The 25,475-nt window shown below is 37.7% G+C and overlaps 1 protein-coding gene and 1 pseudogene across 1 annotated transcript; one reads left to right on the top strand and one right to left on the bottom strand.

Annotated features, from left to right (window-relative positions):
* Positions 1 to 2,220: 2,220 nt before the first annotated feature.
* On the bottom strand, positions 2,221 to 6,644 carry LOC107643240 (uncharacterized). The gene is given in 2 exon segments (XM_088486584.1): positions 2,221 to 3,943; positions 5,771 to 6,644. A coding segment is annotated over 1 exon segment (516 nt). The 5' UTR covers positions 2,924 to 3,943; positions 5,771 to 6,644; the 3' UTR covers positions 2,221 to 2,407.
* A 12,738-nt stretch (positions 6,645 to 19,382) lies between these two features.
* Positions 19,383 to 20,390, top strand: LOC107640307 (leucine-rich repeat extensin-like protein 6 pseudogene; annotated as a pseudogene).
* The last annotated feature ends 5,085 nt before the right edge of the window (positions 20,391 to 25,475 follow it).

Genomic DNA, 25,475 nt, shown 5'->3' with positions numbered 1-25,475 from the left:
GATCATTTTTGGAGATGATGTTGATGGTATCTCTGATCTTAAAGCATCCCTTCACCATACTTTTGAGATGAAAGATCTTGGTTCTCTCAGTTATTTTCTTGGCCTTGAAGTCATATCCATAGATGATGGTATCTATCTCTCTCAAGCTAAGTATGCTTCGGATCTTCTTGCTCGAGCCGACATTACAGATAGTCATACTGAGTCTACTTCTCTTGAGCCTAATGTTTGGTTTACTCTTATAGATGACACTGTTTTGGATAATCTTACTCTTTATCAACAGTTAGTTGGAGGTCTCGTTTACTTGACTGTCACACGACCGGACATCGCCTATCTAGTTCATGTTCTTAGCCAGTTCTTGTCGGCTCCTCGTGCTACTCACTATGCGGCAGTTCTTCGCATTCTTTACTACATTAAAGGCACTCTATTTCATGGCCTTTATTTTTTTGCCCATTCATCTTTAACCTTTCAAGCGTACTCAGATGCTGATTGGGCTAGTGATCCCACTGATCGTCATTCTACTATTGATTATTGTTTGTTTCTTGTTGACTCTCTCATTTCATGGCGAGTCAAGAAGCAAATGTTCATTGCTCGATCAAGTATCGAAGTTGAATACTATGCTCTCGCTGACACCATTGCTGGGGTTGTCTCGATTCGTTGGCTTCTCGAAAACTTGGGTGCTCCTCAATCCTCCCTAACTGACATTTTTTATGACAACTACAGTGCTATTCTAATTGCCCATAATGATGTTTTTCATGAACGCACCAAACACATTGAGATTGATTGTCACTTTGTCTGGCAACGTCTCCTTATTGATGTTGTTCGTCTCATAACTGTTGGAACTTTAGATCAGACTGCTGATATCTTCACGAAAACATCATCCTACTCGTTTTCGGACTCTAGTATCCAAACTCAAGATGGTATTCTTAGCTCGCACTTGAGTTTGAAGAAGAATGTTAAAGTATAATTAGAATCAATTAAGATCAGTTAGCATCGTTTATATTTATTTAGCATATCAGTGTATTTATTGTAAGTTATTACGCTTTTATTACTCTAATTCTTCTAGCACCTATATATATTCTTATACATTGTATCTTTTGATCACACCAAATAACACACAAAAACATCTTCAGACTATTCTCTTATTTCTAACAACTTCAATTCCTAACATATACAATTATACAAAGGGCTAAACCCACAATACTGTTTTCTCATTTTCAATTGAGAATGTTTAGGAGGTCAGCACTTTTATTTAAATTTGGCCAGCACTTATCCAGCAAAAGGAACGTGAATAATCACACACCATTAGATGGAATTTTATACTATTAAAATATCAATATAATAACTAATTGATTACTACAAATCATAAAACTTGCTTTCTTCTAGCATTATTCTTTATAATTTCGTCACCAACAAAAGGCCAAATAAGAAGGAAAAGGTGCTCTTCTCTTTTATTTCACTATAGATTTTCTTGCTTATGTGCCCCCCACTAGTTGAGTGTGGCATCATGAAACAAGAGGGGGGTTGGTGCGTTAATATAATGACGCTCACGTGTGTGCGCATCAGAGTGAGTGGTGGGTTTGGATAAAATAAAGAGCACACACATACAGATTCTGCAGTCAGCAATGGCAGCCTGACAAGCCCACAAATAGAAAGTTAAATAGCATAGCTTGACTAAATGCTCCATAGCCACTCACCATGTGACCATATTTTCGAAATTGTTGGATCTCTTTCGGTATATATCTCTTCACCTTAGCTTCTAGAGTGGGAGAATAAGTTGCGTTGAGAATGAGCCTTATAGCTAGCTCGCAATAGCTCGCAATTGAGTGCTCATAATATATCACAGTGGTAGGGCCAGTAATTTTTGTGATTTGTAACCATTAAATAACTATCAATAATAATTTTAATTGTGTGAGATTTCATCTAATGATTAAGGATTACTCACTTTTCTTTTGCTGATTACGTGCTGACCTAAAGTTGCTGTTTCCTAGACTTTTTCTATTTTATATTTGTTTTATTTGTTGCCCTGCATTTCCTAACAAGGAATAAAGATTTTCTCTTTCGCATTATAATCTCATCAAAAAATGCAGAAATTTTGTCTACTCCTTTAAATTCAATGCATTAAGAAGGAATGAAAGCAGTATATCGGCGCTCTTACTTCCTTTCTTCATTAATTTTCCACGGGAAAGTATCCATCCATTAGTAAATAAAGGTAAAGGTATATAGCACTAAAGCTTAAGTAATATTATAAATTCTATTATAAATCACACGGTTTGATAACATTTAAGTCTAGAATATCAATTAAACAGTAACAAGTAGTGGTTGATGAAGAAGGAGCATATGATCATGACATCACTAGAATTGTAGCTGCGAATCGCGGAGTTGACGAAGGAGGAGGCAAGTTAACTGTTCAAGTAGGAAAGAAGCTATACATAAGGAAATCCCTGATGTGCCCTTTACAGAAGGCATATTTACGTAGCAAGGCTTCTTTGTGAAAGCCAACTTTGTGGAGAACCCTTTGAGAGGCCTCATTTTCAACCTCCACCAAGGCCTCCAATCTCACCACCTCCGGAAACTCCTTCAAAGCTTCCCGTACGGCCATCCTCAGAGCGGCCGTGGCTATCCCTTTCCCCCAGTGCTGCGGCGCCACCGCGTAGCTCACATGCGCTTTGCACCGGTAATCACCCGACCCGGGCCTCACCGAAACGTATCAAATGGAGCGGTCATGGAGGCATATAGATCGGCGCCATGGATGAGGCATAGCAACCTTCTCTATGTAATCGATTGCCTCTTGTTTGGATTTGATGGAGTTCCATCTCAAGAAGCGCGTGACTGTATCATCGCTTCCCCATGTAAGCAAGTCATCCGCATCAGATACCTTAAATGGACGCACACAAATTCCTGCTTGATTGTTGTAGTTTTCCATTTATTCCAGGACAGAGTTATTGAAGAAATTCCAGTATAGACGCTAATATACAGTAGCAGTGACTGCCTACGTTGAACCTGCTTGCTAGCTAGAATTCATTGAATACTACATACTACTACTACTGTTTGATTCGGTCAACAAAGGCGGGCGCGGATACCCTTCAATGCATGTGTGTGTGGGTCGTCGTGTCCCTTCTCAAAGTGAAAATGAAATTGGCTCCGCTGAGGACTACTCAGGGCTATATACATGTGCCAGTCATAGCTTATTTCATGAAATGATCAATAAATTAAACACGTACAATAACCTAACGACATATCCATCTATCTACTTACTTGAAGAATGAAGATTCTTTATTTAGGGTTATTTTTCTCACATTAAATTGACTCCTACAACACCATTCTATTCTTTATTTTAACTTCCTAACAAATAAGGACAAAATAATAATGGAACTCTTTATAAACTACAATTTTTATTCACTTATATTCCCTTAATAGTTGGAAAATAATTTATCACTTGAACATGCATGCCACGGATCAATTTTTACTATTGACTGATGATAAAGCGGATCTTAACATGAATTTCTCAATATCATCATATCAGTAGCAAAAATCATATACACTTAATAACTTGACATAGTAGTTAAATTTTTATTGAAAAGATCTTTTTACAGAGAAGTCGCCGGATGAATCAGATCAGTTCATCAATGAAAAAATTCACCTTACCATGTTAAGTATTTGTTTCCAATAATTAATTTGATACAGTAGTGAGGAATCCAAAAAATTTTCTATAAATAGAGGATAAAGTATTATTTAGGGATATCAACGGCCAAAAACTTTTCAATACCTAGAGAATAAAGTATTACATAGAGATGTTAACGGGGAGGGCGGAAAGGGGAGGTACGTTTCCAAACCCCAAAATTCCCCGTCTTAGCTTTGATCTCTGTAGGAGTGTAGGAGATAACTGAGCCCATTTTCTATTTTCCCTTTTTTCGCGGGAATTCTCATTCTCCATCTGCCATTTCTATATTCATATAAAAAATTTTAATAAAATTTTTTTTTATAAAAATATAAATAATATATACCATGCATTAAAACAACGTATAAATACATCTTGTTCAAATTTTAAAATAATAAATTAATTAAAATTTAATATCTAAATCCAAAAAAATAAAATAACATAATATAAAAAAATGAAATAAGTCCTAACACAATATATATATATATATATATATATATATATATAATAAATGAGATGACTAAAATACTTATAGAAATACCTACAATATTAAAGATAAGTAAGTAAATTCGTATTAAGTCAAATTTAATCATATAATAAAAATAATTATATATAATTTTTTATATATTATTTATGATATTTTTGAATTTCAGTGAACACATTTGTTCTCAAAGCTACACAAATGATTTTGGTATTGCTTGGATATGATAATTTAATGGAATAAAATTTTTATAAATTATGTGATTGAAATATATATATAATTTAAAGAAAAAAATGTCATAGTCTATCTACAATGTAAATCTCACTTTGAAATTTTTTAAGGTGAATATTCTAATAAAAATTTTATAATTATTATTATGTAAAGATATTTTATTTTGATTATTGAATAATAAATTTTAAAACCTAATTTTCATATGCTGTAAATATATTATTTTTATTTAAATTATGACAAAATAAATAAACTACACTTCTTAAACCAAAATCATCATAAAAAATTATTTTTTACATTTTTATTGGAGTAGTTAATATTTTTTAAAGTATGTACTCTAAATTATATAGTGTCATATTTGATCAGTATTTTCAAATATCACAATGAAGTAAAGTCTTTGATCAATATTCTACTATTTTCATATGATAACAAAAATCAAATATTATATTTAAATGACATACTAACAATATTTAGGTTGGTCCCTTAAACACACAATGCAATGGATTTGACCCATTGCATGTGTATGGAAAGCAGTACCCATTGCATGTGTATGGAAAGCAGTAGTGCGTGTTTTTTTTTTCCTTTGATCAAGAAGAATGTAATGAGAAATTAGGTGATGTCGAAGATGAACCTTCTTAATGGACACAGTAGTATTATCCGCAATAAAGTTCTACAATAAAATCCAGAAATTCCTCAATCCTTAAATAATGCAAGAGAACTTTACTTTCCTTTGTAGTGATGTTGTGTTTTCTTTATTTTAGAGTATTGGGAGAACCTCATCTTTTTCTCTTTATACCCAAACAAAAAAAATACTTGTAATTTCATTTTATATTAGTAATGAAATTATCTATTTTTGAAAAAAAAAAGACTATACATATATATATTTAGTTAAAAAATAAATCTCTTAAAATATCTAAATAAAACAATAGTACTCCAATGAGCAAGATTTTTTAACAACAATAAAATAAAAAATCCTTTTTTGTGCTTGTATATGTGATTCGTCATTTGGTATAAACAAAGGAAAATACTTAAGAGTCATCAAAATTTATTATTTTTGGACATTAATTTTAGTTATTAATTCAATTTTTTTAATCTAGTAATTGAATAATATTCTTTTAATCCAAATTTTTAAATATTGATCACTGTTAAAAAAAAAATAATACATTCGGTTAGTCTTTTACTATTAAATAAATATTCACTTTGAATATATATCATCATGTTATTGGAAAAGAAATCATGAAGGTCACATATATCATATATGCATGCAGCTATGCTTTCCGGTTATAACATACTATATAGCTAGCAAGGTCTTTTTGTTTGTGAAGATAAAAAATCATATGCAGATACAAATTAAATTCATAGAATTAAGCTAGTAATGAAACCCTAAAATGAGTCCCATTTACCTGATGTGCAGATAGATCATAATCACTGCTGTCATCCTTAAAGTGAAAGTTAATATACTCACTGTAAAAGGTAGTGAGATGTAGTGTCAGTATAGCGATGCAAAATGAAATCATTTCCTTTTCAAGCAAGGCTAATTCTTAAGATTATCTACATTCATAAAAGCAAAAAAATTATGATCTAACATGTTTACTTTACTTTATACATATATAGATACACAGGCAAACTCAAGAAGAAAGCAATGCAAAAATCTTAGATCCAGTTAGGATGAAGATCAAAGAATAGTAGGCCACATTATTATAAACGATTTTTGCAAAGAAAATATAGGAAATATAGATCAAATCTTGGTTCTCTACTCTTTCAGAGAGATTCGTGCAAAGAAACAAAAGAAAACCAAGAAAGAAAATATAGGAAATATAGATAGATACTGAGAAGTCGCAGTACAGATAACAGATTACAGAACTAATTAAGAGGAAACAGGGCTATTAGGCAGGCATGGCATCGTTAGATCCTGAAAAAGAAGAACTATATAGATTATTCCATCCCTTTTCCAATCGATTAAAAGGGAAACTAAGAATGAGAAAACAAAGACAAAAAATGAAGGATAAACTGGAGATTGACAGAAAAAAAGAGAGCACGCACTGCAAGAACATGTAGATACATAGCAATGACTGTCTGGCAGCATGTGCTCTCTTTCTTCCGTCAATCTCACTTGTATTCTAATTTTGTGTCTTATTAACTACTACTTCCATAGATCTCTTTCCCTGATTTCTTCACCATATATAACGGTAGAAGCAGCAACATCAACAACACTGTTACTATTATTGTGATCGTACGGAGAAAAAGATAGTGAGCCAGTTAGGAAAGCGATGACAAGACAGATGAGAAGTGGAAGAGATAAGGTGGAGGAGGTGCACAGTACTCCACGTAAGACAAAGGACAACTATTAGAGTATAGGTGTCGACTTCTTATTGGCCCACGTATGCAATTCTGATAGATGTGCTCCACTGCTCCTTCAATACCACCTTATCCTGGGGAAAGGATCCTCTCAAATTGTTTAAAAAAAATTTGAGGGAATAAAGTGTGATCTATAACTCTTTAATATGCTCTCTCTTATGTTTTTTCGTAGTCCTACTTATAACAATTAATAGTAAGATATCACATTTTACTTTCTCAATTATTAAAAAAAATTGAGAAGATCCATTTCTCCCTGTCCTGTCATTCTTTCTTTAATTTACTTACACCTTTCATTTTACAAAACTTATTTTGGTTAGATAAAAAATTATTCATATATTGTTCCAAAAATTAACAAGAAATGAAAATATTCATGTACTCACTCCTAAATTAATAAATATTTAAAGAAAAAATAAATGAATGAAATTAGATGTTGAGATCATTTCTAAATTATTCCTATAATACATGAAAACAAATGCACATAACTCTTTATCTTAAATTATTAGTTTTTCTTCTAATTCTAGCTAAATGCCATGTGAAAAGTTGAAAGCTCGTATCTTCAAATTTCATCATATTTAGCCTTTGTAATGTTACAGTGGATAAAAGATCGAATTTGTACTCTAAAGTGGTTGCTAAATGTTAATTGTATGTGTGCTTTTTTTTGTTGGTTAAATTTGAATTTAAACTTTTATATTTAATGTTTATCTTATCTTTTAATTATTAATTTTAGTTAAAAAAAATTATTTGAAAGTTATTATAAAACTAAAAAAGTTTAACAATTGAATTAAGTGACTAAAACTACAATAATTCTTTTTTTTTTTTTCTAAAATCTTAAAAATAATTTTTTCTTCTCAAACTTTTATATTGTATATGAGTATATTTTACAAAATCAGATGATTTCTTAAATATCATGTATGTCTCAATTTGATTTTTGAAAGATTAGACATCACAAACTAATCTTAAATTGATCTTTCTTATTAAAAGTTAAATTACACATACATAGTCTTTTAGAAACTATGTATACTATTAACTGATATTTTATGGTAACTACTACTGCAATTCTATACGAGAAATATTATGGCCATTAAAATTTATTTGTTTTGATTATTATTTAATTATTTTATTTTATATTTTTAAATATTGATAATTAATTAATAGTTAAAATAATAAATTTTGATTACCTTTAATTTTTTTATTTTTTATTTAGTGGAATGTTAATGGAATAAATTAATTATTACAAGAAAGGATATTGGAAAATAAAACCCATAATGTCAATGATGAAAAAAGGAATCAGCATGATGCGTCAAAATTCGAGTAATTCAGCTTTGCCTTCCCAAATTGGTACGGTAGTTTTCGTTTGGTTTGGTAATACACTAATACGTACTCTTGTCACCCAGATAAATATGGTGACATATGCGCTAACGTTTGTTGGTACATTTCTAAATATACATATATTTATGATATACATTTTGATATATTATTCTAAAATATACATATATTTAATTATATTGATAATATAAATAATAAAAAATAAATATAATTAAATAATTATATACCGTCAGCAAATTCTCGCTTTATATACATAAGAGGATGTGTTGTTTTGATTTATGTTTTATTTTAGTGTGTGATAATTTTATGAAAGAAAAAATAAAAATAATGAAAATAATTAAATTTTTTATTTTTATTTATTGTTTTTTTATAAAGTTTTAAAAATTAAAAATTAAAAACAGAAAATAAAAATACGAATTAAATATACTGTTACGATGGGTAACCGGAGATTAATGGGCTGGACGGTATTGGTTGGCCCAAACGTATGAAAGAGGAGGCTTGTAAGTGGATCTGCAACTCGGGGTCCTCCGTCCGGCTCGTTCGCGTGAAAGAATGGGGGGTGGTACCTGCAAAGACACTCCGATGCCTAAGTCAGCAAGGGTGTGAGCAGGTCTAGAGAGTATTGGGACTTAAAGATACCTGAGAAGTGTCAGTGTATTTATAGTGGTGAACCAATAACCACCGCTGGAGTAGTGCCACTTTTTTAGGGTGTTAACCGTCCCTTTATCTTAGGGAGGTTAAGATATGGCTCGTGGAAGTGGTTAGAGAGATTCTAGGGGCAGTTACTCATTTAAATGAGTGCTCATCTGCCAGCTAACCCTTTTTTCCGACTTCCTTAGAGCAAGTCGTGGTGAGTACCGACGTCTTAGCGGCTGATTTGGAAAAGGTGAGGCTCAACCCTTTGGGTCGGGCCTTTTTACTTGGATCCTGGGCCTTAGCGTTGGGCCAGGGTATGAACAGTGCCCCTACTCGAGCCCAATTTCTTTTCAAGATTTGGGTTCGAGTATTTTACTCGGAATTGTAGCCGACTTGTCGGAGGACCGACGTGACGGTCTAAAACCGACGTGACTTTTCGTGACCTTTTGGTTCTGACAGTTACGTCTAATCAAGCGTCGCGTCTGTTAGGATGTGCGTAGGGATTGATGGTCTTGGTAACGGTGCGTCTTTATTAATGACTGCCCCGTTTTTACCATTGTGCCCCTAACGTACTTATAAATACCTTCATTCTCTTTCCTTGTTTCGTTTCTGCGATTTTTCAAATTTCCTCTTCATCTGTTCGTGCTGTACTCTTGTGTTCGAAGGCTTTTACTTCCTCCAACCCTCATTTTCAGATAAAGGTTAGTTTTTTCTCCTTTTGTAACATGCTTTTCTATTTGCATGCCTTTATTTTGTAGATAGATAGGTTGGTTTGTAGACTTCCGTTTAGTTCCGTATTCCCTCCCTTTAGAGACCGTGTTTTTTGATTTTCCTTTTCTTTTTCCCTTGTAGGTTTTTGTCACCTTTTTAAGAAAAGAAAATGGCTTCCGTAGATGTTCTTTCTCAGTGGGTTGATGTCACGGTCCTAGGGGAGGAACCTTCGGTGGATACTGAATTTATCACCCACCTTCGTACTTGCCACAGAATTTGTACTTTTGAGGAGGACGAGCCGAAGTATGAGTTGGTAGTCCCGAGTCCAGAAGACCGGGTTTGCTTCGGGAGGGCCAATGAAGCGGCCCCTCATTTTTTCTTTATGTATGAGTGTATGATCACCTGTTTGGGTGTTTTTCTTCCTTTTTCAAATTTTGAGATGTCTGTTTTGCATCATTGCCAAGTTGCCCCTACTCAGCTTCACCCCAACTCTTGGGGTTTTTTGAAAATTTATCAACTTATCAGCCAGGCTTTGGAGTTCCCGACCTCTTTGAAGATTTTTTTCTATCTTTTTCATATGACCAAACCCTTTAGTGGGTTAAATAATAAGCAACAGTGGGTGTCTTTCAGAGCCATACAGGGTCAGAGAGTTTTCACCCTTTTTGACGAATCCTTCCATGACTTTAAAAATTATTTTTTCAAAGTGCAAGCTGTAGAGGGTCACCACCCCTTTTTTCTGGATGATACTTCTTCTCCTCGCTTTCCCCTGTACTGGTTGGAGGCCTCCCCCTGTGAGAAATATGGTCTGGGTGACCTAGACGACGTGGAGGCGGCCGTTGTGGGGTTCCTCCGAGAAGTGTGGGGGAGGGCCCCATATCTGGACACTAAAAAATTCCTCCAGGGGTCTCCGACTTTTATCCAGGCGCAACTAGGTAGCTTTTGTTTTTTTAATTTACTTCCGACTTGTGATTTCTTGTACCGACTTGTTTGACTTTTGGTTACTTCTTGTTTTTGTAGAGATGGCGAAGAAGAATGCTCAGAAATCTTACCAGAGAGTCCAGGAGGCCAAAGCAAGGTCTCGAGCCAGGACTGGTGGCTCCAAGGCGCTTATCTCTCCTCCTCCTCCTCCTCATCCTCCTCGGAATGTTGGGACTCCTTCTCAGCCTATTGTGATTTCTTCTTCAGCTTCCTCTCAGCCACCCCCCTCCGCCCGACCTTCTCCTGAGCCCGAGAGGAGGAAACGCAAGACTTTAGAGTCTGGCTCTTCTTTTGAGGGTGAGGCTAAGGCGGATGCCCTTGCATTCGTCTGAAAGTACATCTACCCCCATGCTCCCATGAGGATGGATGATGTATCTGTTCGGAATCACCTTACCACTTTGGTTGAGGAGAGTCTCAGGCGGCGGGTGTTTGTGGTAAACTCTTAGATATTTTTGAGAAGGCTCCTCTCAGCTCTTTGGGTTCAACCTCGAAGGTTGAGGAGCTGGAAGGAAGGCTTCTTATATATCAAGAGCATGAGAGGGGGTTGAAGGAGGAGGTCGCCAAGCTGAGGGAGGAGAGAGATGGCTTTCGGGAGAGGGAGAGGAAGTTGCAAGCCCAATGCAACATGGAGGTGGGCTTGAAGAAAACAGCGCAGGACAGCTACCAAAGTTTATTTGGAGATCTTGTGTCTGTGAAGAATGATTTGCTGAATTCTCGGAAGGCATATACCGAGTTGGAGGACTCTATTGCTGAGGCTGCCGAGGAGGCTTGGAGGATCTTTAAGGAGCAAGTTGGAGTCATTGCTCCTGACTTAGATCTTTCTCCTTTGGATCCTGACAAAGTTGTCCTTGATGGTGCCATAGTTGATCCCCCTGCTCCCATGATCGTTTCTGAGTCAAAATTGAAGACTCGGGGGCAGAGGATCATTGAGTCCCCTCCTCACTCAAAGGACGCTCCGAGTTCTTCAGCAGTTCCGCCGACTTCCTCTTCGTCTCCAATGGATGCCTCTCTCCTTGGTCCTGGTGGCGCTCTTCCTGACTCTGATGGTGGTGATTCGTCTACTCCTCTTCCGAAAAAGTAATTTTGTTGGCTATTTAGGGCCCGGCCTGTGGGTCCCCCCCTTTTTAAAACTTTTTATTTGTGTTTGGTGGTGTTTGAACAATTTGCTTCTGGCCTTATAAGGCCGTAAACAAAACATTTAAAATACCCTTTTTTAATAAGGGTTTAAGTTAAAAAATAAATACCCCTTCTTGGATAAGGGTTTAATGTTAATAAATACCCTTTTTTGGATAAGGGTTTAAGTTACCTTATGCGTGCATGCTTTTTTGATAGTGATTTTTCAAACTCCCCTTGATCTTTTCTGAAAAACCTTTTCTTTGGCTTGTCTGTCTTTCTGAACCTTTTTGTTTTAAGGATTTTTAGGACAGCTTTCTAATCTTTTCCTGGGTTTTTTCGATCTCTTTTGTTTATTCTTCGTACTCAATTTTGTTTTATTGAGTTTTTATCACTTAGGCTACTTTTGTGATTCATTTTTGTTTTACTCGGTTTCCCATCTCGACTTATGAGTCGGAATGTTTCCGAGTTTATCATGATCAATCTCTGTAACCTCTTTACACCGACTTGTACCTCGTCGTTTTATACTGACGACCATCTAGGTCGGTTCATGAGATTTTCACGTTTTGTCGAGCTTAAGTCGGCGCGTTTTGTCGAAAGAAAGAGAAAACAAAAAAGGAACTTATAAGAGATATTTGTAAAAAAGATCTTTATTGATTGGGGAGGTACCTTATGGCTACTAAGGGTTTTTGACAATCTATTTCCCTTAGCCTCTACTATGATGCCTCGTTAAAAACCCTTCTCCAGAAAAAACCCTTTGATTTTTGGGAAAAAATCATGAAGTTAGGAAAAGAGTACATCAGGGAGTAGAGTTCGCTTTTAACTGTAGTACCTTTTCATATTACAAGCATGCCACAACCTTGGTAACTCGGTTCCGTTCAGGTCGGTTACTTTATAATAACCTTTTCCTAAGACCTCATTGACTTTGTATGGTCCCTTCCAATTTGCAGCGAGTTTTCTTTCTCCTGACTTGTTGACTCCAATGTCGTTTCTGATCAAGACCAAGTCATTCGGGGCGAATGTTCTTCGAATGACTTTTTTGTTGTACCTTGTAGTCATCCTTTGCTTCAACGCCGCTTCTCTTATCTGGGCTTCTTCTCGGACTTCGGGGAGCAAGTCGAGCTCCTCTTTGTGCCCCTGTATGTTTCCGATCTCGTCATGGAGAATTACTCTTGGGCTTTGTTCGTTGACTTCTATTGGTATCATGGCTTCTACGCCATAGACTAGTCGGAAGGGCGTTTCTCCAGTGGCGGACTGGGGGGTTGTCCTGTAAGCCCATAGCACTTGTGGGAGCTCTTCGGCCCAGGCTCCTTTTGCATCTTGTAATCTTTTCTTCAGCCCTGCCAGTATGACTTTGTTGGCTGCCTCGGCTTGCCCATTGGCTTGCGGGTGTTTCACCGAGGTGAACTGGTGTTTGATTTTCATACTGGCTACTAGGCTTCTAAAGGTAGAGTCGGTGAACTGGGTTCCATTATCTGTAGTAATGGAATAGGGTATCCCATATCTTGTGATGATATTTTTGTAGAGGAACCTCCGACTTCTCTGTGCGGTGATGGTGGCCAATGCTTCTGCTTCTATCCATTTTGTGAAGTAATCTATTCCCACAATCAGGTATTTGACTTGTCCTGGTGCCTGGGGGAAAGGACCTAACAAATCCATTCCCCATTTCGCAAAGGGCCATGGAGAAGTGATGCTGATGAGCTCCTCCGGGGGAGCCACGTGGAAATTTGCATGCATCTGGCATGGTTGACACTTTTTCACAAATTCGGTCGCATCTTTCTACAAGGTCGGCCAGTAGAATCCAGCTCGGATCACTTTCCTGGCTAATGACCTTGCTCCGAGATGATTTTCGCAGATCCCACTATGGACTTCCTCTAACACCTCGGTGGTTTTTGAGGTTAGTACGCACTTTAACAATGGTGTTGATATCCCCCTCCTGTAGAGAATATTTTTCACCAAGGTGTAGTGTTGGGCTTCCCTCCGGATTTTCTTAGCCTCTTTTTCCTCCTTCGGAAGGATGTGGAATTTCATGTATTCGACCAAGGGGTTCATCCATCCGAGGCTTAATCCGACTACCTCAAGGACCTCTTGTTTGTCTTTTTCTTTTACTACGGAGGGTTCCTGGAGAGTTTCCTGGATCAGGCTTCTGTTATTCCCTCCTGGCTTGGTACTTGCTAACTTGGATAGGGCGTCTGCTCTGCTATTTAGATCCCGAGTTATGTGTTTGACCTCGGTTTCTGCAAAGCGCCCAAGGTGTTCCAGAGTTTTTTCCAAGTACCTCTTCATATTTGGGTCCTTTGCCTGATACTCTCCACTTATCTGGGAGGTCACCACTTGTGAGTCGCTGTATATCATCACCTTTGTAGCACCGACTTCTTCCGCCAGCTTCAATCCAGCAATCAAGGCTTCATACTCTGCCTGATTATTTGAAGCTGGGAATTCGAATTTGAGGAAAACCTCTATCTGGGTTCCTCTTTCATCCACCAATATTATGCCTGCACCGCTTCCTGTTCTGTTTGAGGATCCGTCTACATAGAGTTCCCATGTAGTTGGTTTTTCCTCTTGGTCTCCTGCGTATTCTGCAATGAAGTCGGTGAGGCACTGGGCTTTAATCGCCGTCCGAGTTTCATACTTCAAGTCGAACTCGGAGAGCTCTATTGCCCATTGAACCATTCTTCCTGCAACATCCGTCTTTTGGAGGATTTGCTTCATGGGTTGGTTCGTGCGGACTCTTATTGTGTGAGCTTGAAAGTAAGGCCGTAGCCTTCGTGAGGCTACTACTAAGGAGTAGGCAAACTTCTCTAGTTTGTGGCACCTTAGCTCAGGGCCTTGTAGAACTTTACTGATGAAATATACTGGGTGCTGACCGGCCTCGTCTTCTCTTATCAGGGCCGATGAGACGGCCTTGTCTGCTACAGATAAGTATAGGACGAGGTCTTCTCCAGCTATAGGTCGGGTCAGAATAGGAGGTTGGCTTAAGAATCTTTTGAACTCCTGGAACGCTTCCTCGCATTCAGTAGTCCATTCGAACTGACATCCCTTTCTCAATAAGGAGAACAGTGGAAGGGATTTTAGTGCTGATCCTGCCAAAAATTTGGAGAGGGCTGCAAGTCGGCCATTCAGTTGTTGGACCTCTCGTAAACAAGTCGGGCTTTTCATCTCCAGGATAGCTCTATACTTATCGGGATTTGCTTCGATCCCTCTTTGTGTCAGCATAAACCCTAGAAATTTCCCTGCCTCTACCGCGAAGGCACACTTTGCAGGATTTAATCTCATCCCGTGTAACCTTATGGTGTCAAAGACTCGTGAGAGATCTGATAAGAGGTCGACTTCTTTTTCGGTTTTCACCAGCATATCGTCGACGTATACTTCCATTAAGCTTCCAAGGTGAGAGGCGAACACCTTATTCATCAACCTCTGGTATGTGGCTCATGTATTTTTCAATCCAAATGGCATGACCACGTAGCAGAAGTTAGCTCTGGGTGTGATGAATGACGTCTTCTCCTGGTCTGGCTCATACATCGGGATTTGGTTATACCCCGAGTAGGCGTCCATGAACGACAAGTATTGATACCCCGAGCTGGAGTCTACTAGGGTGTCAATACTTGGCAGTGGATAAGGGTCCTTGGGACAGGCCTTATTTAAGTCGGTATAGTCGACACACATTCTCCATTTGCCATTTTGTTTTTTGACTAGCACTACATTGGCTAGCCATGTTGGGTACTTGACTTCTCTGATGAAGCCGGCTTCTAGGAGCGCCTGTACTTGCTCTTCTACTACCAGGGCTCGTTCTGGGCCGAGCTTGCGTCTTCTTTGTTATACAGGTCGGGACCCCGGGTAGACCGAAAGCTTGTGGGACATGAGCTCGGGGTCTATCCCAGGCATGTCGGAGGCCTTCCAGGCGAAGAGATCGGAGTTGTCTCTTAGGAGCTTAGTCAACCCTTGTTTCAGGGTTTCCCCTAGGTTGGCTCCTATATGAGTATTTTTCCCTTCCTCTTCACCTACCTGTATCTCCTCGGTTTTTCCTCCCGGCTGTGGTCGCAGCTCTTCTCTAGCCCTTGCACCTCCGAGCTCTATTGTATGGACTTCTCGGCCTCTCCTTCTCAGGTTTAGGCTTTCATTGTAGCATTTCCTTGCCAATTTCTGGTCTCCCCTTACCGTTGCTATCCCCGCTGAGGTCGGAAATTTCATACAAAGGTGGGGAGTGGATACCACCGCTCCGAGTTGATTAAGGGTAGCTCTGCTGATTAAAGCATTATATGCTGACCTTACATCGATGACTATGAAGTCTATACTAAGAGTTTTTGATTTTTTCCCTTTTCCAAAAGTGGTGTGGAGGGGCAAAAATCCCAGTGGCTTTATTGGCGTGTCACCTAATCCGTACAAGGTGTCGGGGTAGGCTCTTAACTCTTTTTCATCCAACCCTAGTTTGTCGAAAGCGGGCTTGAAAAGAATGTCCGCTGAGCTTCCTTGGTCTACTAAGGTTCTATGGAGATGGGCATTTGCTAGGATCATAGTTATTACCACTGGATCATCGTATCCAGGGATTATTCCTTGCCCATCTTCTTTTGTGAATGAAATGGTAGGGAGGTCGGATGACTCTCCTCCGACCAGGTAGACTTTCTTGAGATGCCTTTTGCGAGAGGATTTGGTGAGTCCCCCTCCCGCGAACCCCCCTGAGATCATATGGATATGTCTCTCCGGAGTCTGCGGTGGTGGGTCTCTTCTATCCATATCATCTCGCTTTCTCTTCCCATGACTGTCCGACCTTTCTATGAGGTATCTGTCAAGCCGACCTTCTCTAGCCAGCTTTTCTATCACATTTTTAAGGTCGTAGCAGTCGTTTGTGGAGTGACCATATATTTTATGGTACTCACAGTAGTCGCTGCGGCTCCCCCCCCCCCTTTTTTTTTAATGGGCCTGGGAGGTGGCAGCCTTTCAGTATTGCAAATTTCTCTATATACGTCCACTATAGAAATCTTTAGAGGAGTATAAGAGTGATATTTCCTGGGCCTGTCAGGACCGAGGTCTTCTTTCTTCTTGGGCTCCCTTTCTCTCTCTTTTATTGAGGGAAGGTGCCCAGGTCGCCAGCTCGACTCTCTCAGCCTGGCATTTTCCTCCATGTTGATGTACTTTTCAGCCCTTTCTTGTACATCACTCAGGGAGGTGGGGTGCCTTTTTGATATGGACTGTGAGAATGAACCTTCCCTAAGTCCATTTACTAGCCCCATAATGACTGCCTCGGTGAGCAGGTCTTGAATCTCTAAGCATACTTTGTTGAACCTTTCCATATAATCTCGTAGAGGTTCTCCGACCTCCTGTTTTATTCCCAGGAGGCTCGGTGCATGCTTTACTTTATCTTTCTGAATAGAGAACCTCATCAGAAACTTCTTCGAGAGGTCCTCGAAGCTGGTTACCGACCTTGGAGGGAGACTATCGAACCACTTCATCGCTGCTTTCGATAAGGTGGTCGGGAAAGCTTTGCAGCGCGTTGCATCAGAAGCATCAGCCATATACATCCGACTTTTAAAGTTGCTTAGATGATGCTTTGGATCGGTGGTTCCGTCATAGAGGTCCATATCGGGGCTTTTAAAGTTTTTTGGAACTTTTGCCCTCATTATGTCCTCACTAAAAGGGTCCTCTCCTCCCGGGGGCGACTCTTCTCGATCTTCACGGGAGTTCCGACCTCTGAGGGAGGATTCTAACTTTAAGAGTTTTTTCTCTAACTCTTTTCGTCGATCCATCTCCTCTCTTAGGTGCTTTTCTATCTCCCTTTGTCGCTCCCGTTCCTGTTCCAGCTGTTCCAAGCGACTTTGGTGGACATGGACTAGCCCTATTAGTTCAGTTGCGTGGGGTGGTCCATCCTTTTCTGACTCACGCCCCTCCGAGGAATTTGTCTTCGGATTTTTAAATCCAGAGGTTCCTTCCCTGTGTTGGTCGTTGGTTTCCTGATGAAGGGTCAGGTCTGCGTCGTGGTTTCTGGTACCCAGATTCTATTGTTCGGAATCTATTTCTACACGACCTTCCTCAGGGGATCTGTCCGCCATCACTGGTTGATCTCTCGGGTCCCCGGCAACGGCGCCAATGTTACGATGGGTAACCAGAGATTAATGGGCTGGACGGTATTGGTTGGCCCAAACGTATGAAAGAGGAGGCTTGCAGGTGGATCTGCAACTCGGGGTCCTCCGTCCGGCTCGTTCGCATGAAAGAATGGGGGGTGGTACCTGCAAAGACACTCCGATGCCTAAGTCAGCAAGGGTGTGAGCAGGTCTAGAGAGTATTGGGACTTAGAGATACCTGAGAAGTGTCAGTGTATTTATAGTGGTGAACCAATAACCACCGCTGGAGTAGTGCCGCTTTTTTAGGGTGTTAACCGTCCCTTTATCTTAGGGAGGTTAAGATATGACTCGTGGAAGTGGTTAGAGAGATTTTAGGGGCAGTTACTCATTTAAATGAGTGCTCATCTGCTAGCTAACCCTTTTTCCCGACTTCCTTAGAGCAAGTCGTGGTGAGTACCGACGTCTTAGCTGTTGATTTGGAAAAGGTGAGGCTCAACCCTTTGGGTCGGGCCTTTTTACTTGGATCCTGGGCCTTAGCGTTGGGTCAGGGTATGAACACATACCATAATTTTTTATTTTTTTATTTTTTATAAATTATTTTTAATATGTAAAGTAAAAATGTTACATATCATATTATGTACATAAATATATATAGGAAAAGTATATGGAACCAAGAGGTTATCAGCGGAAAACTAAACAAAACCACGTTAATTTATATTAATAATTAATTTTAAATTTTTTAAATTCAAAATTTAAAAAATTTAAAATTGATTAAGTAAACCTAATTAAAACCTATAAAAATCTTCCTCTTCTCTCTCACATTAACCTACCCACCTCCAACAATCACACACAGACCCCTCTCTCTCACCGTCACACGATCCTTAAGGCGGCGACGATTTCAAGGGTGGGGGGACAGCCGGAGAAGCCATGGAGGCGGTGGCAGACGTGGAGGGAGGAGGCGACGGAAGAACTGTTAATATCAACAATCAAAGGAAGTAACCATTGCTGAAATCCATTCTTCTATGCAACTATAGCCAACTACTTTTACTTCATCAATCAAAGGCTGCAACATTTCATCCATTGAATCAACATAATCGCTTGTGATCTTATATACAAGCGTAAATATAAATTCTGGTTTATCAATCCATTTTGAGAAATGTCGCTGGGAAGCCAATGACAAGGGATTTGCAAGCTCTTCAATTACTAAAGTGGTTATTAGGTGTCGTTTTGATTATTAAAGAGACTGTAAATTATACAATTACAGAAATATAAAAAAAAACATTAATTTAATATGGAAAAAAACATCCTAATACTTAACAAAAGAAATATCCAGTTATATTTTAGTAAAAATAATTAAATATCTATAAAATTTAAAAAAAAATATAAAATTCTTAAAGAAATAGAGACATTCTTATTTGCAATATAAAAAAATTCGAAAAATATATAAAAGAACATCCATTTAGTATGAAAAAGAAACATTATGATACTTAGCAGAAGAAACATCCATATGTATTAATTCGTAGTAATTTTGTATTCACTCAAAAGTATTTGACTGATTTTTGGCTAATATCCTTTTGGTTCCTAGCATTGTTCATATATATATATATATCATTATTGCTTCGTATAATGTCACTGCGATAGTACGATTGTAATTGTGGAAGTAGTATAAGAGTAATTCTTGTGACACATTATTTAATGTGATTAATGACATGTGACAAATTTGGTGCCGTCCTAAACTTGTGAAATTTCTCAAGTCCCACTGTAATGTGTATATAACTATATATATACACACATGCATAGATACGAAGTTTCCATGACCCAATTAAAACCATTAATGGCTTCTTATTACCTTGATGTATTAATACATTGGGTTTTCGTTGTTGTCATTCTTCTCATATCCCTTAAGCTTAAACCATTAGAGTCACAGAAATTAAATAATCCAAGACTGATGCAAGCTCATGCAGCACTTGAAGCATGGACACATTGCATGACCTCTGACCCAAACAAAATCACTTCCACATGGTCTGGCCCCAATGTGTGCAACTACACTGGCATCTACTGTGCACCAGCACCAGATGACTCCACCATTTTTACAGTGGCTGGAATTGACCTTAAGAATGCAAACATATCTGGTTCATTACCTGAAGATCTTGGCCTCTTAACCGACCTAGACTTCTTCCATATAAACTCCAATAGATTCACCGGTCCTCTCCCTAAGAATTTTACCAAACTTGCCTATCTTTATGAGCTTGATATCAGTTTTAACCAATTCTCAGGACCCTTCCCACAAGTTGTTCTTGCCATTCCTTCACTGAGATACTTGGATATTAGGTTCAACAACTTTGCCGGCGACGTTCCTTCGAGCCTTTTCGACCTCAAACTCGACGCTCTTTTCATCAACAATAACAAATTCCAGTTCTCCTTACCACAAAACTTTGGGAACTCACCCGTTTCTGTTATGATATTATCAAACAATGATATAAAGGGTAGTATTCCATCAAGTGTGGCCAAAATGAAGGATACCCTTAATGAGATTATAATATCGAATACGGGGCTAACGGGTCCATTGCCCCAAGAAATAGGGTACTTAGACAAAGTGACAGTGTTTGATGTGAGCTTCAACAGATTGGAGGGAGAACTACCAGGAACCATGCAAGGAATGAAGAGCTTGGAACAATTGGTTTTAAAGCATAACAATTTCTCAGGTGTGGTTCCGACCGGCATTTGTATGTTGCCTAAGTTGAAGCACTTCGATTGTTCAAATAATTACTTCCATGGTCCATTCCCAAAATGTCCCTTCATTAAACGAAAGCACAATCGGGGAAAATGCATGGGTTTCTAGCTGATTCAATACGGATTATTAATATTTATACAAAACAAGTAAAATTTGTTATTGATGTTTATTTTTCTTTGTTGCCACAGTTGAAACTGCTGCTGATAGATATAGTCACATAGATAATATAGGTTGTATTTTTAAAAGGTAAAAACACTTAAAATATAAGCAAGTTTAATTTTCTAAAATATTAAATGATAATGTGATGACAACACCAATATCTTTCTAGAAAAAAAAAATTGTTTTAGCATTGGCGATCGCACAACAAGAAGAACAATATAAAAAGGAAATAATGTGATCAACTAAATGATTCGTAGATTTTATGAACATCCCGCTAGGTAATTAAGGGGTGATGAGTTTGGAAAACTTCAAATAAAATTAGTGATGATCAAACACTATTAATATAATTAATTACAAAATTATTAATTTGATTTCAATTCATATATGTTGATTAAAATAATTTTGCTGTGCAGGTTTTGATTGGGCCGAAAAGAAAAGAAAAGTTGTTGCAAGCCCAAATATGAATTTTACTTTCAGCCTTGGTTAAATTGTTTGGCTGAATCAATATGTTGTTAATGGGCCAGATTCTATTAACATTATTATTAGCCCAATTTAAAGTTTAGTTGGAAACCCAAGGTTTGGTCCGAAACCAATTTTGAGAGAAAACAAATGTTTTGCTTCATGCTTCCAACGGATCTCCTTTTTTTTATCATGTGATGGAATTCAAATTTTATTAAGTGGAGTTAATGCAGACCTTGAAAACATGAGAGAGAAATTATAATTGATTAGATTGATGGCCTTAATGAAGGCACGCTACTCCACAAAAGGGAAGCAAAAGCAACTCATCTTTAATTAATTTGTTCAAATTCATTTGATTGCTTTTCTTTCTAATCTCTCTTCTCTCTTATCTCTCTTCTTCATTCGGTTACTTCACAGAGAAAGCATGGAAGCTATGGCAAGCTACCGAAGAGAAGAAGAAGCAAGCAACAAGACCATTGCAATGATGGCAAGAAAAAGAAAACAAAAAGTATGTTGTGGCTGAGATTTTCACCAAAGGAGGTAAGATTTGGTGAAGTAGGCTCAGCCTCTCCATACAAAAAATGGATGAAGAAGATTTCGGTCAGAGGAAGAAGATCTCAGAGGGATGGCTCGTCTCTGCTTTTGTGTTCACTCATCACAGAAGGTAGCTAGGGTGGCTACGTGAAGGAGGAAGCAAAAGTGGAGCAGGAGGAGCTGTCATACATCAAGAAGCATCAAGGGCTAGGAGTCCTTCTTGGAGTGCAAGTCAAGTTGGATGGCTCGGATTGAGGAAGCTTGGTGTAAAGAGAAGACTCAGAGGTAATTGCATGTTGGTTTTAGCATTCGATTATCTCTCTTCTCTCTCTGGCCGAACCGGTTTTGCATGAAGAAGAAGAAGTTTAGCTTGGTTCATTTGGTTTCAACCATGGAGGCTTCCCCCTCTATATAAGGGAGAACAGCCAGGGCTTGAAGCAAGGAGTAAGAATGCAAGGCACAAAGTTCTCATAGCTACCTAAGCTAACAGAAGTTCTTCTCCTTCAATGTTCTTTATTTTGTAATTTTCTATTTAATTTTGTCTGTCTTGAGTCTCATGAAAAAAGGCAAACAGTAAGGTTTGTAAGAAAAAGCCATAGAGCGGAAAAAGGCAGAGAGTGCAAAATTAAAAGAAAAAGCCATAGATGTCCTTAGAGGTTCTTTGTACATTTGTGTTGTGTTTCATGATTCTGTGGGAATCCCCTTGCAAGTTGGGTTAGCACTTAGCAGTTGAAAGCTTGGTAGTGACCAAGTCAAGTTCAGGATTGGGGTTTAGATTCTGGACTTATTCTGGATAGGAAGGGTAGTTCCTAGGGAGAATTGGTGCTTGTAATCAAGGATGATTATAGTGAAATTCCATCATTGTTGTGATGGAGACTGGATGTAGGCTGCATTGCACTTGGCAGCTAAACCAGGATATATCTTGGTGTGATTCTCTCTCTCTTTCTTCTACTCCATTTCTGTTTCTGCTGCATAGGAGATAAAACTGAAAAATATCTCGTACCGGGTGACGAGATAAAAAGAAAAAGTCTCGTGGCTGGGTACGAGACAAAAATTAAAAAGTCTCCAGAAGTTGTTTCAAGGACCAGCAAGTTTTAATAAGCAAAAAAGTGACTAAGATTCAACCCCCCTTCTCTTAGCCACTGAAAACCATCAATTGGTATCAGAGCTTGGTCTCAAAGAGATCAAGCTTTGCAGCTTGGAGAAAAGATCTAGATGGCAGAAAGTAGTGGCTTAAACCTGGTGTCTTACAACTTGACAGAAGACAGTCAAGCAACAGACCTCCTCTCTTCAATGGAAAAAACTATACCTATTAGAAGGAGAGAATGAAGATCTTTCTACAAGCAGTAGACTACAGGCTCTGGAAGATTATCTTGGAGGGTCCTCAATTTCCAACCACCACAAGTGCTGAAGGAGTAGTCTCTCTTAAACCTGAAGCAAGCTGGACCGAAGAAGACAGAAAGAAGGTGGAGCTCAATGCCAAGGCTATCAACTTGCTCAACTGTGCAATCAGCTTCGAGGAGTACCGATGGGTATCGCGCAGGCTCTTCCTCTTCCGTCGGCGTCACTATGATAACAGGTTAGTAGTAATTCACGGTTTTAGTAAATAGAGGATGTTACTGATCTATTTTTGGTTCATATTATAGGGTTAGGCATTCATACAAGATGCATTTTTTAATTTGTGGATACTACTTTTATGTAATGTTAGCGAGATTGTTATATGAACTGAACTAAATTTTTATATGACATTGATTTATTATGCTTTGCTGGAGAGATATGGTATGCGTTGGTAATTATAGTTGTTAAGAGAATTCGAAACTATGGGATAAAAATAGGATTATAAGTTCGTTTGTATTTTTCTTTCTGGATTTAAATTGGGTTTGAATGTGATCAACTTAAAATTAGATTTGGAAAATAGATAGTTGTTATCCCCGTAAATACGGAGTGATGTTTCGAAGTGCTGAGTAAGAAATAATAGTTGTAATCTCATTAACTTACTGTTATTTCGAATGTGTCTTATGATCAAAATTAATTTGCATGCACCATTCCATTGTTCATATTATATGTATGGTTGTCACTAACTAAATTTATTTGGTTTCATTCAATGTTCCTTGATGTTCATTTGATTAATAGAGATTGCTATTGAATTACTTTATGTCTTATTATTCTTGTACCTTTGATAGTTGATTTAGAAAAATCAAAAGTTGAATCTTAGAAAAAAAATTTATGAATTGATTTTTGGTTTATAATTTAGCGATTAATATGTGCAATTATTTAAATTCTCTAAAAACTGGTATGTCTTCTGAACAAAATTAATTTGCATGCACCACTCCATAGTTCAGATTATATATATGGTTGTCACTAACTAAATTTATTTGGTTTTGTTCAGTGTTTCTTGATGTTCATTTGATTAATAGAGGTTGCTATTGAATTACTTTATCTCTTGTTATTCTTGTGCCTTTGATTTAGAAAAACCAAAAGTTGAATCTTGAAACTTTTTTTTTTCTAAATTGATTTTTGATTTATAATTTAGCAATTAATAGGTGAAATGGTTTAAATTTTCTAAAAATGGGTGTGTCTTCTGATCAAAGTTAATTTTCATGCCTCTATAGTTCAAATTATATGTATGGTTATCACTAACTGAATTTATTTGGTTTAGTTCAGTGTTCTTTGATGTCCAATTGATTAATAGAGGTTGCTGTTGAATTACTTTATGTGATGTTATTCTTGCACCTCTGATTTAGTTAACTTAGAAAAAAAAAATGAAAAGTTGAATCTTAGAATTATTTTTTTCTGAATTGGTGTTGGTTTAATTTATAATTTAGTGATTTATAGCTTCAATGGTCTAAATTATCTAAAAGTATTTGATGTTTCTCTCGGTACTGATAAACCGTTGAGTTTTTTTTTCCTCTCTTTTTACTATGGGGTATTGTTGATTGAGTTGGAATGTGTGTTTAATTTAGTATTAATTGGATGCTTGCATCGAATTTTATTTTCCAGTTAAACTAGTTTGCATTCCCAACTAGCGTCAGAAGCCCCCCACTTTTGGTGTGTTGCTGAAAATTATCTTGCAAAAAATGGGAAAACCAGTACTACATCGTCTACTGTTATGTGCTTCTCTTTTAATTTGTGACTCTATTTCCTTCTTACGATCGCTTCCTATATTGACAGAAATTATTGGAGACAATGTTCTCACCTTGTTACATCGCTGATATGATGAAAGATCTGGCCGAAACAAAGCTAGATGAGGTAGAATCGATGGGACATAATGCTTGATATCATTCTGGATCTTTATAATTCAGCGATTGACCAAGCATTGAATGCCCTCGACAGATGTCCTCAACCTGATGTGCGCCGCAACAATCCAAGGAATAAACATAAGGCGTTCACAACACCAAGCACAAAGAGCATGCTTCGGTGGGCTGGCGTATTACCCAAGAAAAAGACCTACCAATGAGATAAAGATGTGAAGAAGAAAGTTGGATAGAACATTATTGTTTAACTAGTTTTAAGACATTCTTGTTGAGTTATATTTTGTTGCATCTTGATATTTTCCTTGTGTTATATAAATGGACTGTGTCTTTTGGATTCATATGCCTTATTAGTGAGCATTTCTATTATGACCTTTGTGGAATTTTTGAAGTTAACTCCTGGATGTTGTGTCTATTGTGGCTTTGAATCCCCTGTTTGGACATTGTACTGTCTTTTTGCAAAAGATAAACACATGGTTTATTTTAACAGGTTAATGATTGGATGTGGCTTTTATGGATGAGTCTTCCAATAGAGGTGTCTTTGTTGGAAGCTTCTATTTTTAGATCTGTCTTCTATGGATGTTTCTATATATGGATGTGTCTTTTAACGAAGGTATCTTCTAAATTATATGTTTTATGTGGATGTAACTTCTAATGGAGGTGTCTTTTTTAGTTGTGTCTTCTGTGGATGTGTCTTTTAATGAAGGTGTCTTTTTTAGTTGTGTCTTCTTTAAATGTGCCTCTCTATGGATGTGTCCATAAATGGAGGTATCTTATGTGAATGTGTCTT

Source organism: Arachis ipaensis, chromosome B5 (assembly GCF_059453495.1).
Source record: "Arachis ipaensis isolate K30076 ecotype BB chromosome B5, ASM5945349v1, whole genome shotgun sequence".
Classification (NCBI taxonomy): domain Eukaryota; kingdom Viridiplantae; phylum Streptophyta; class Magnoliopsida; order Fabales; family Fabaceae; genus Arachis; species Arachis ipaensis.
The sequence above is the reverse complement of the archived record's forward strand: the minus strand, read 5'-3'. Positions and strand labels throughout refer to the sequence as shown.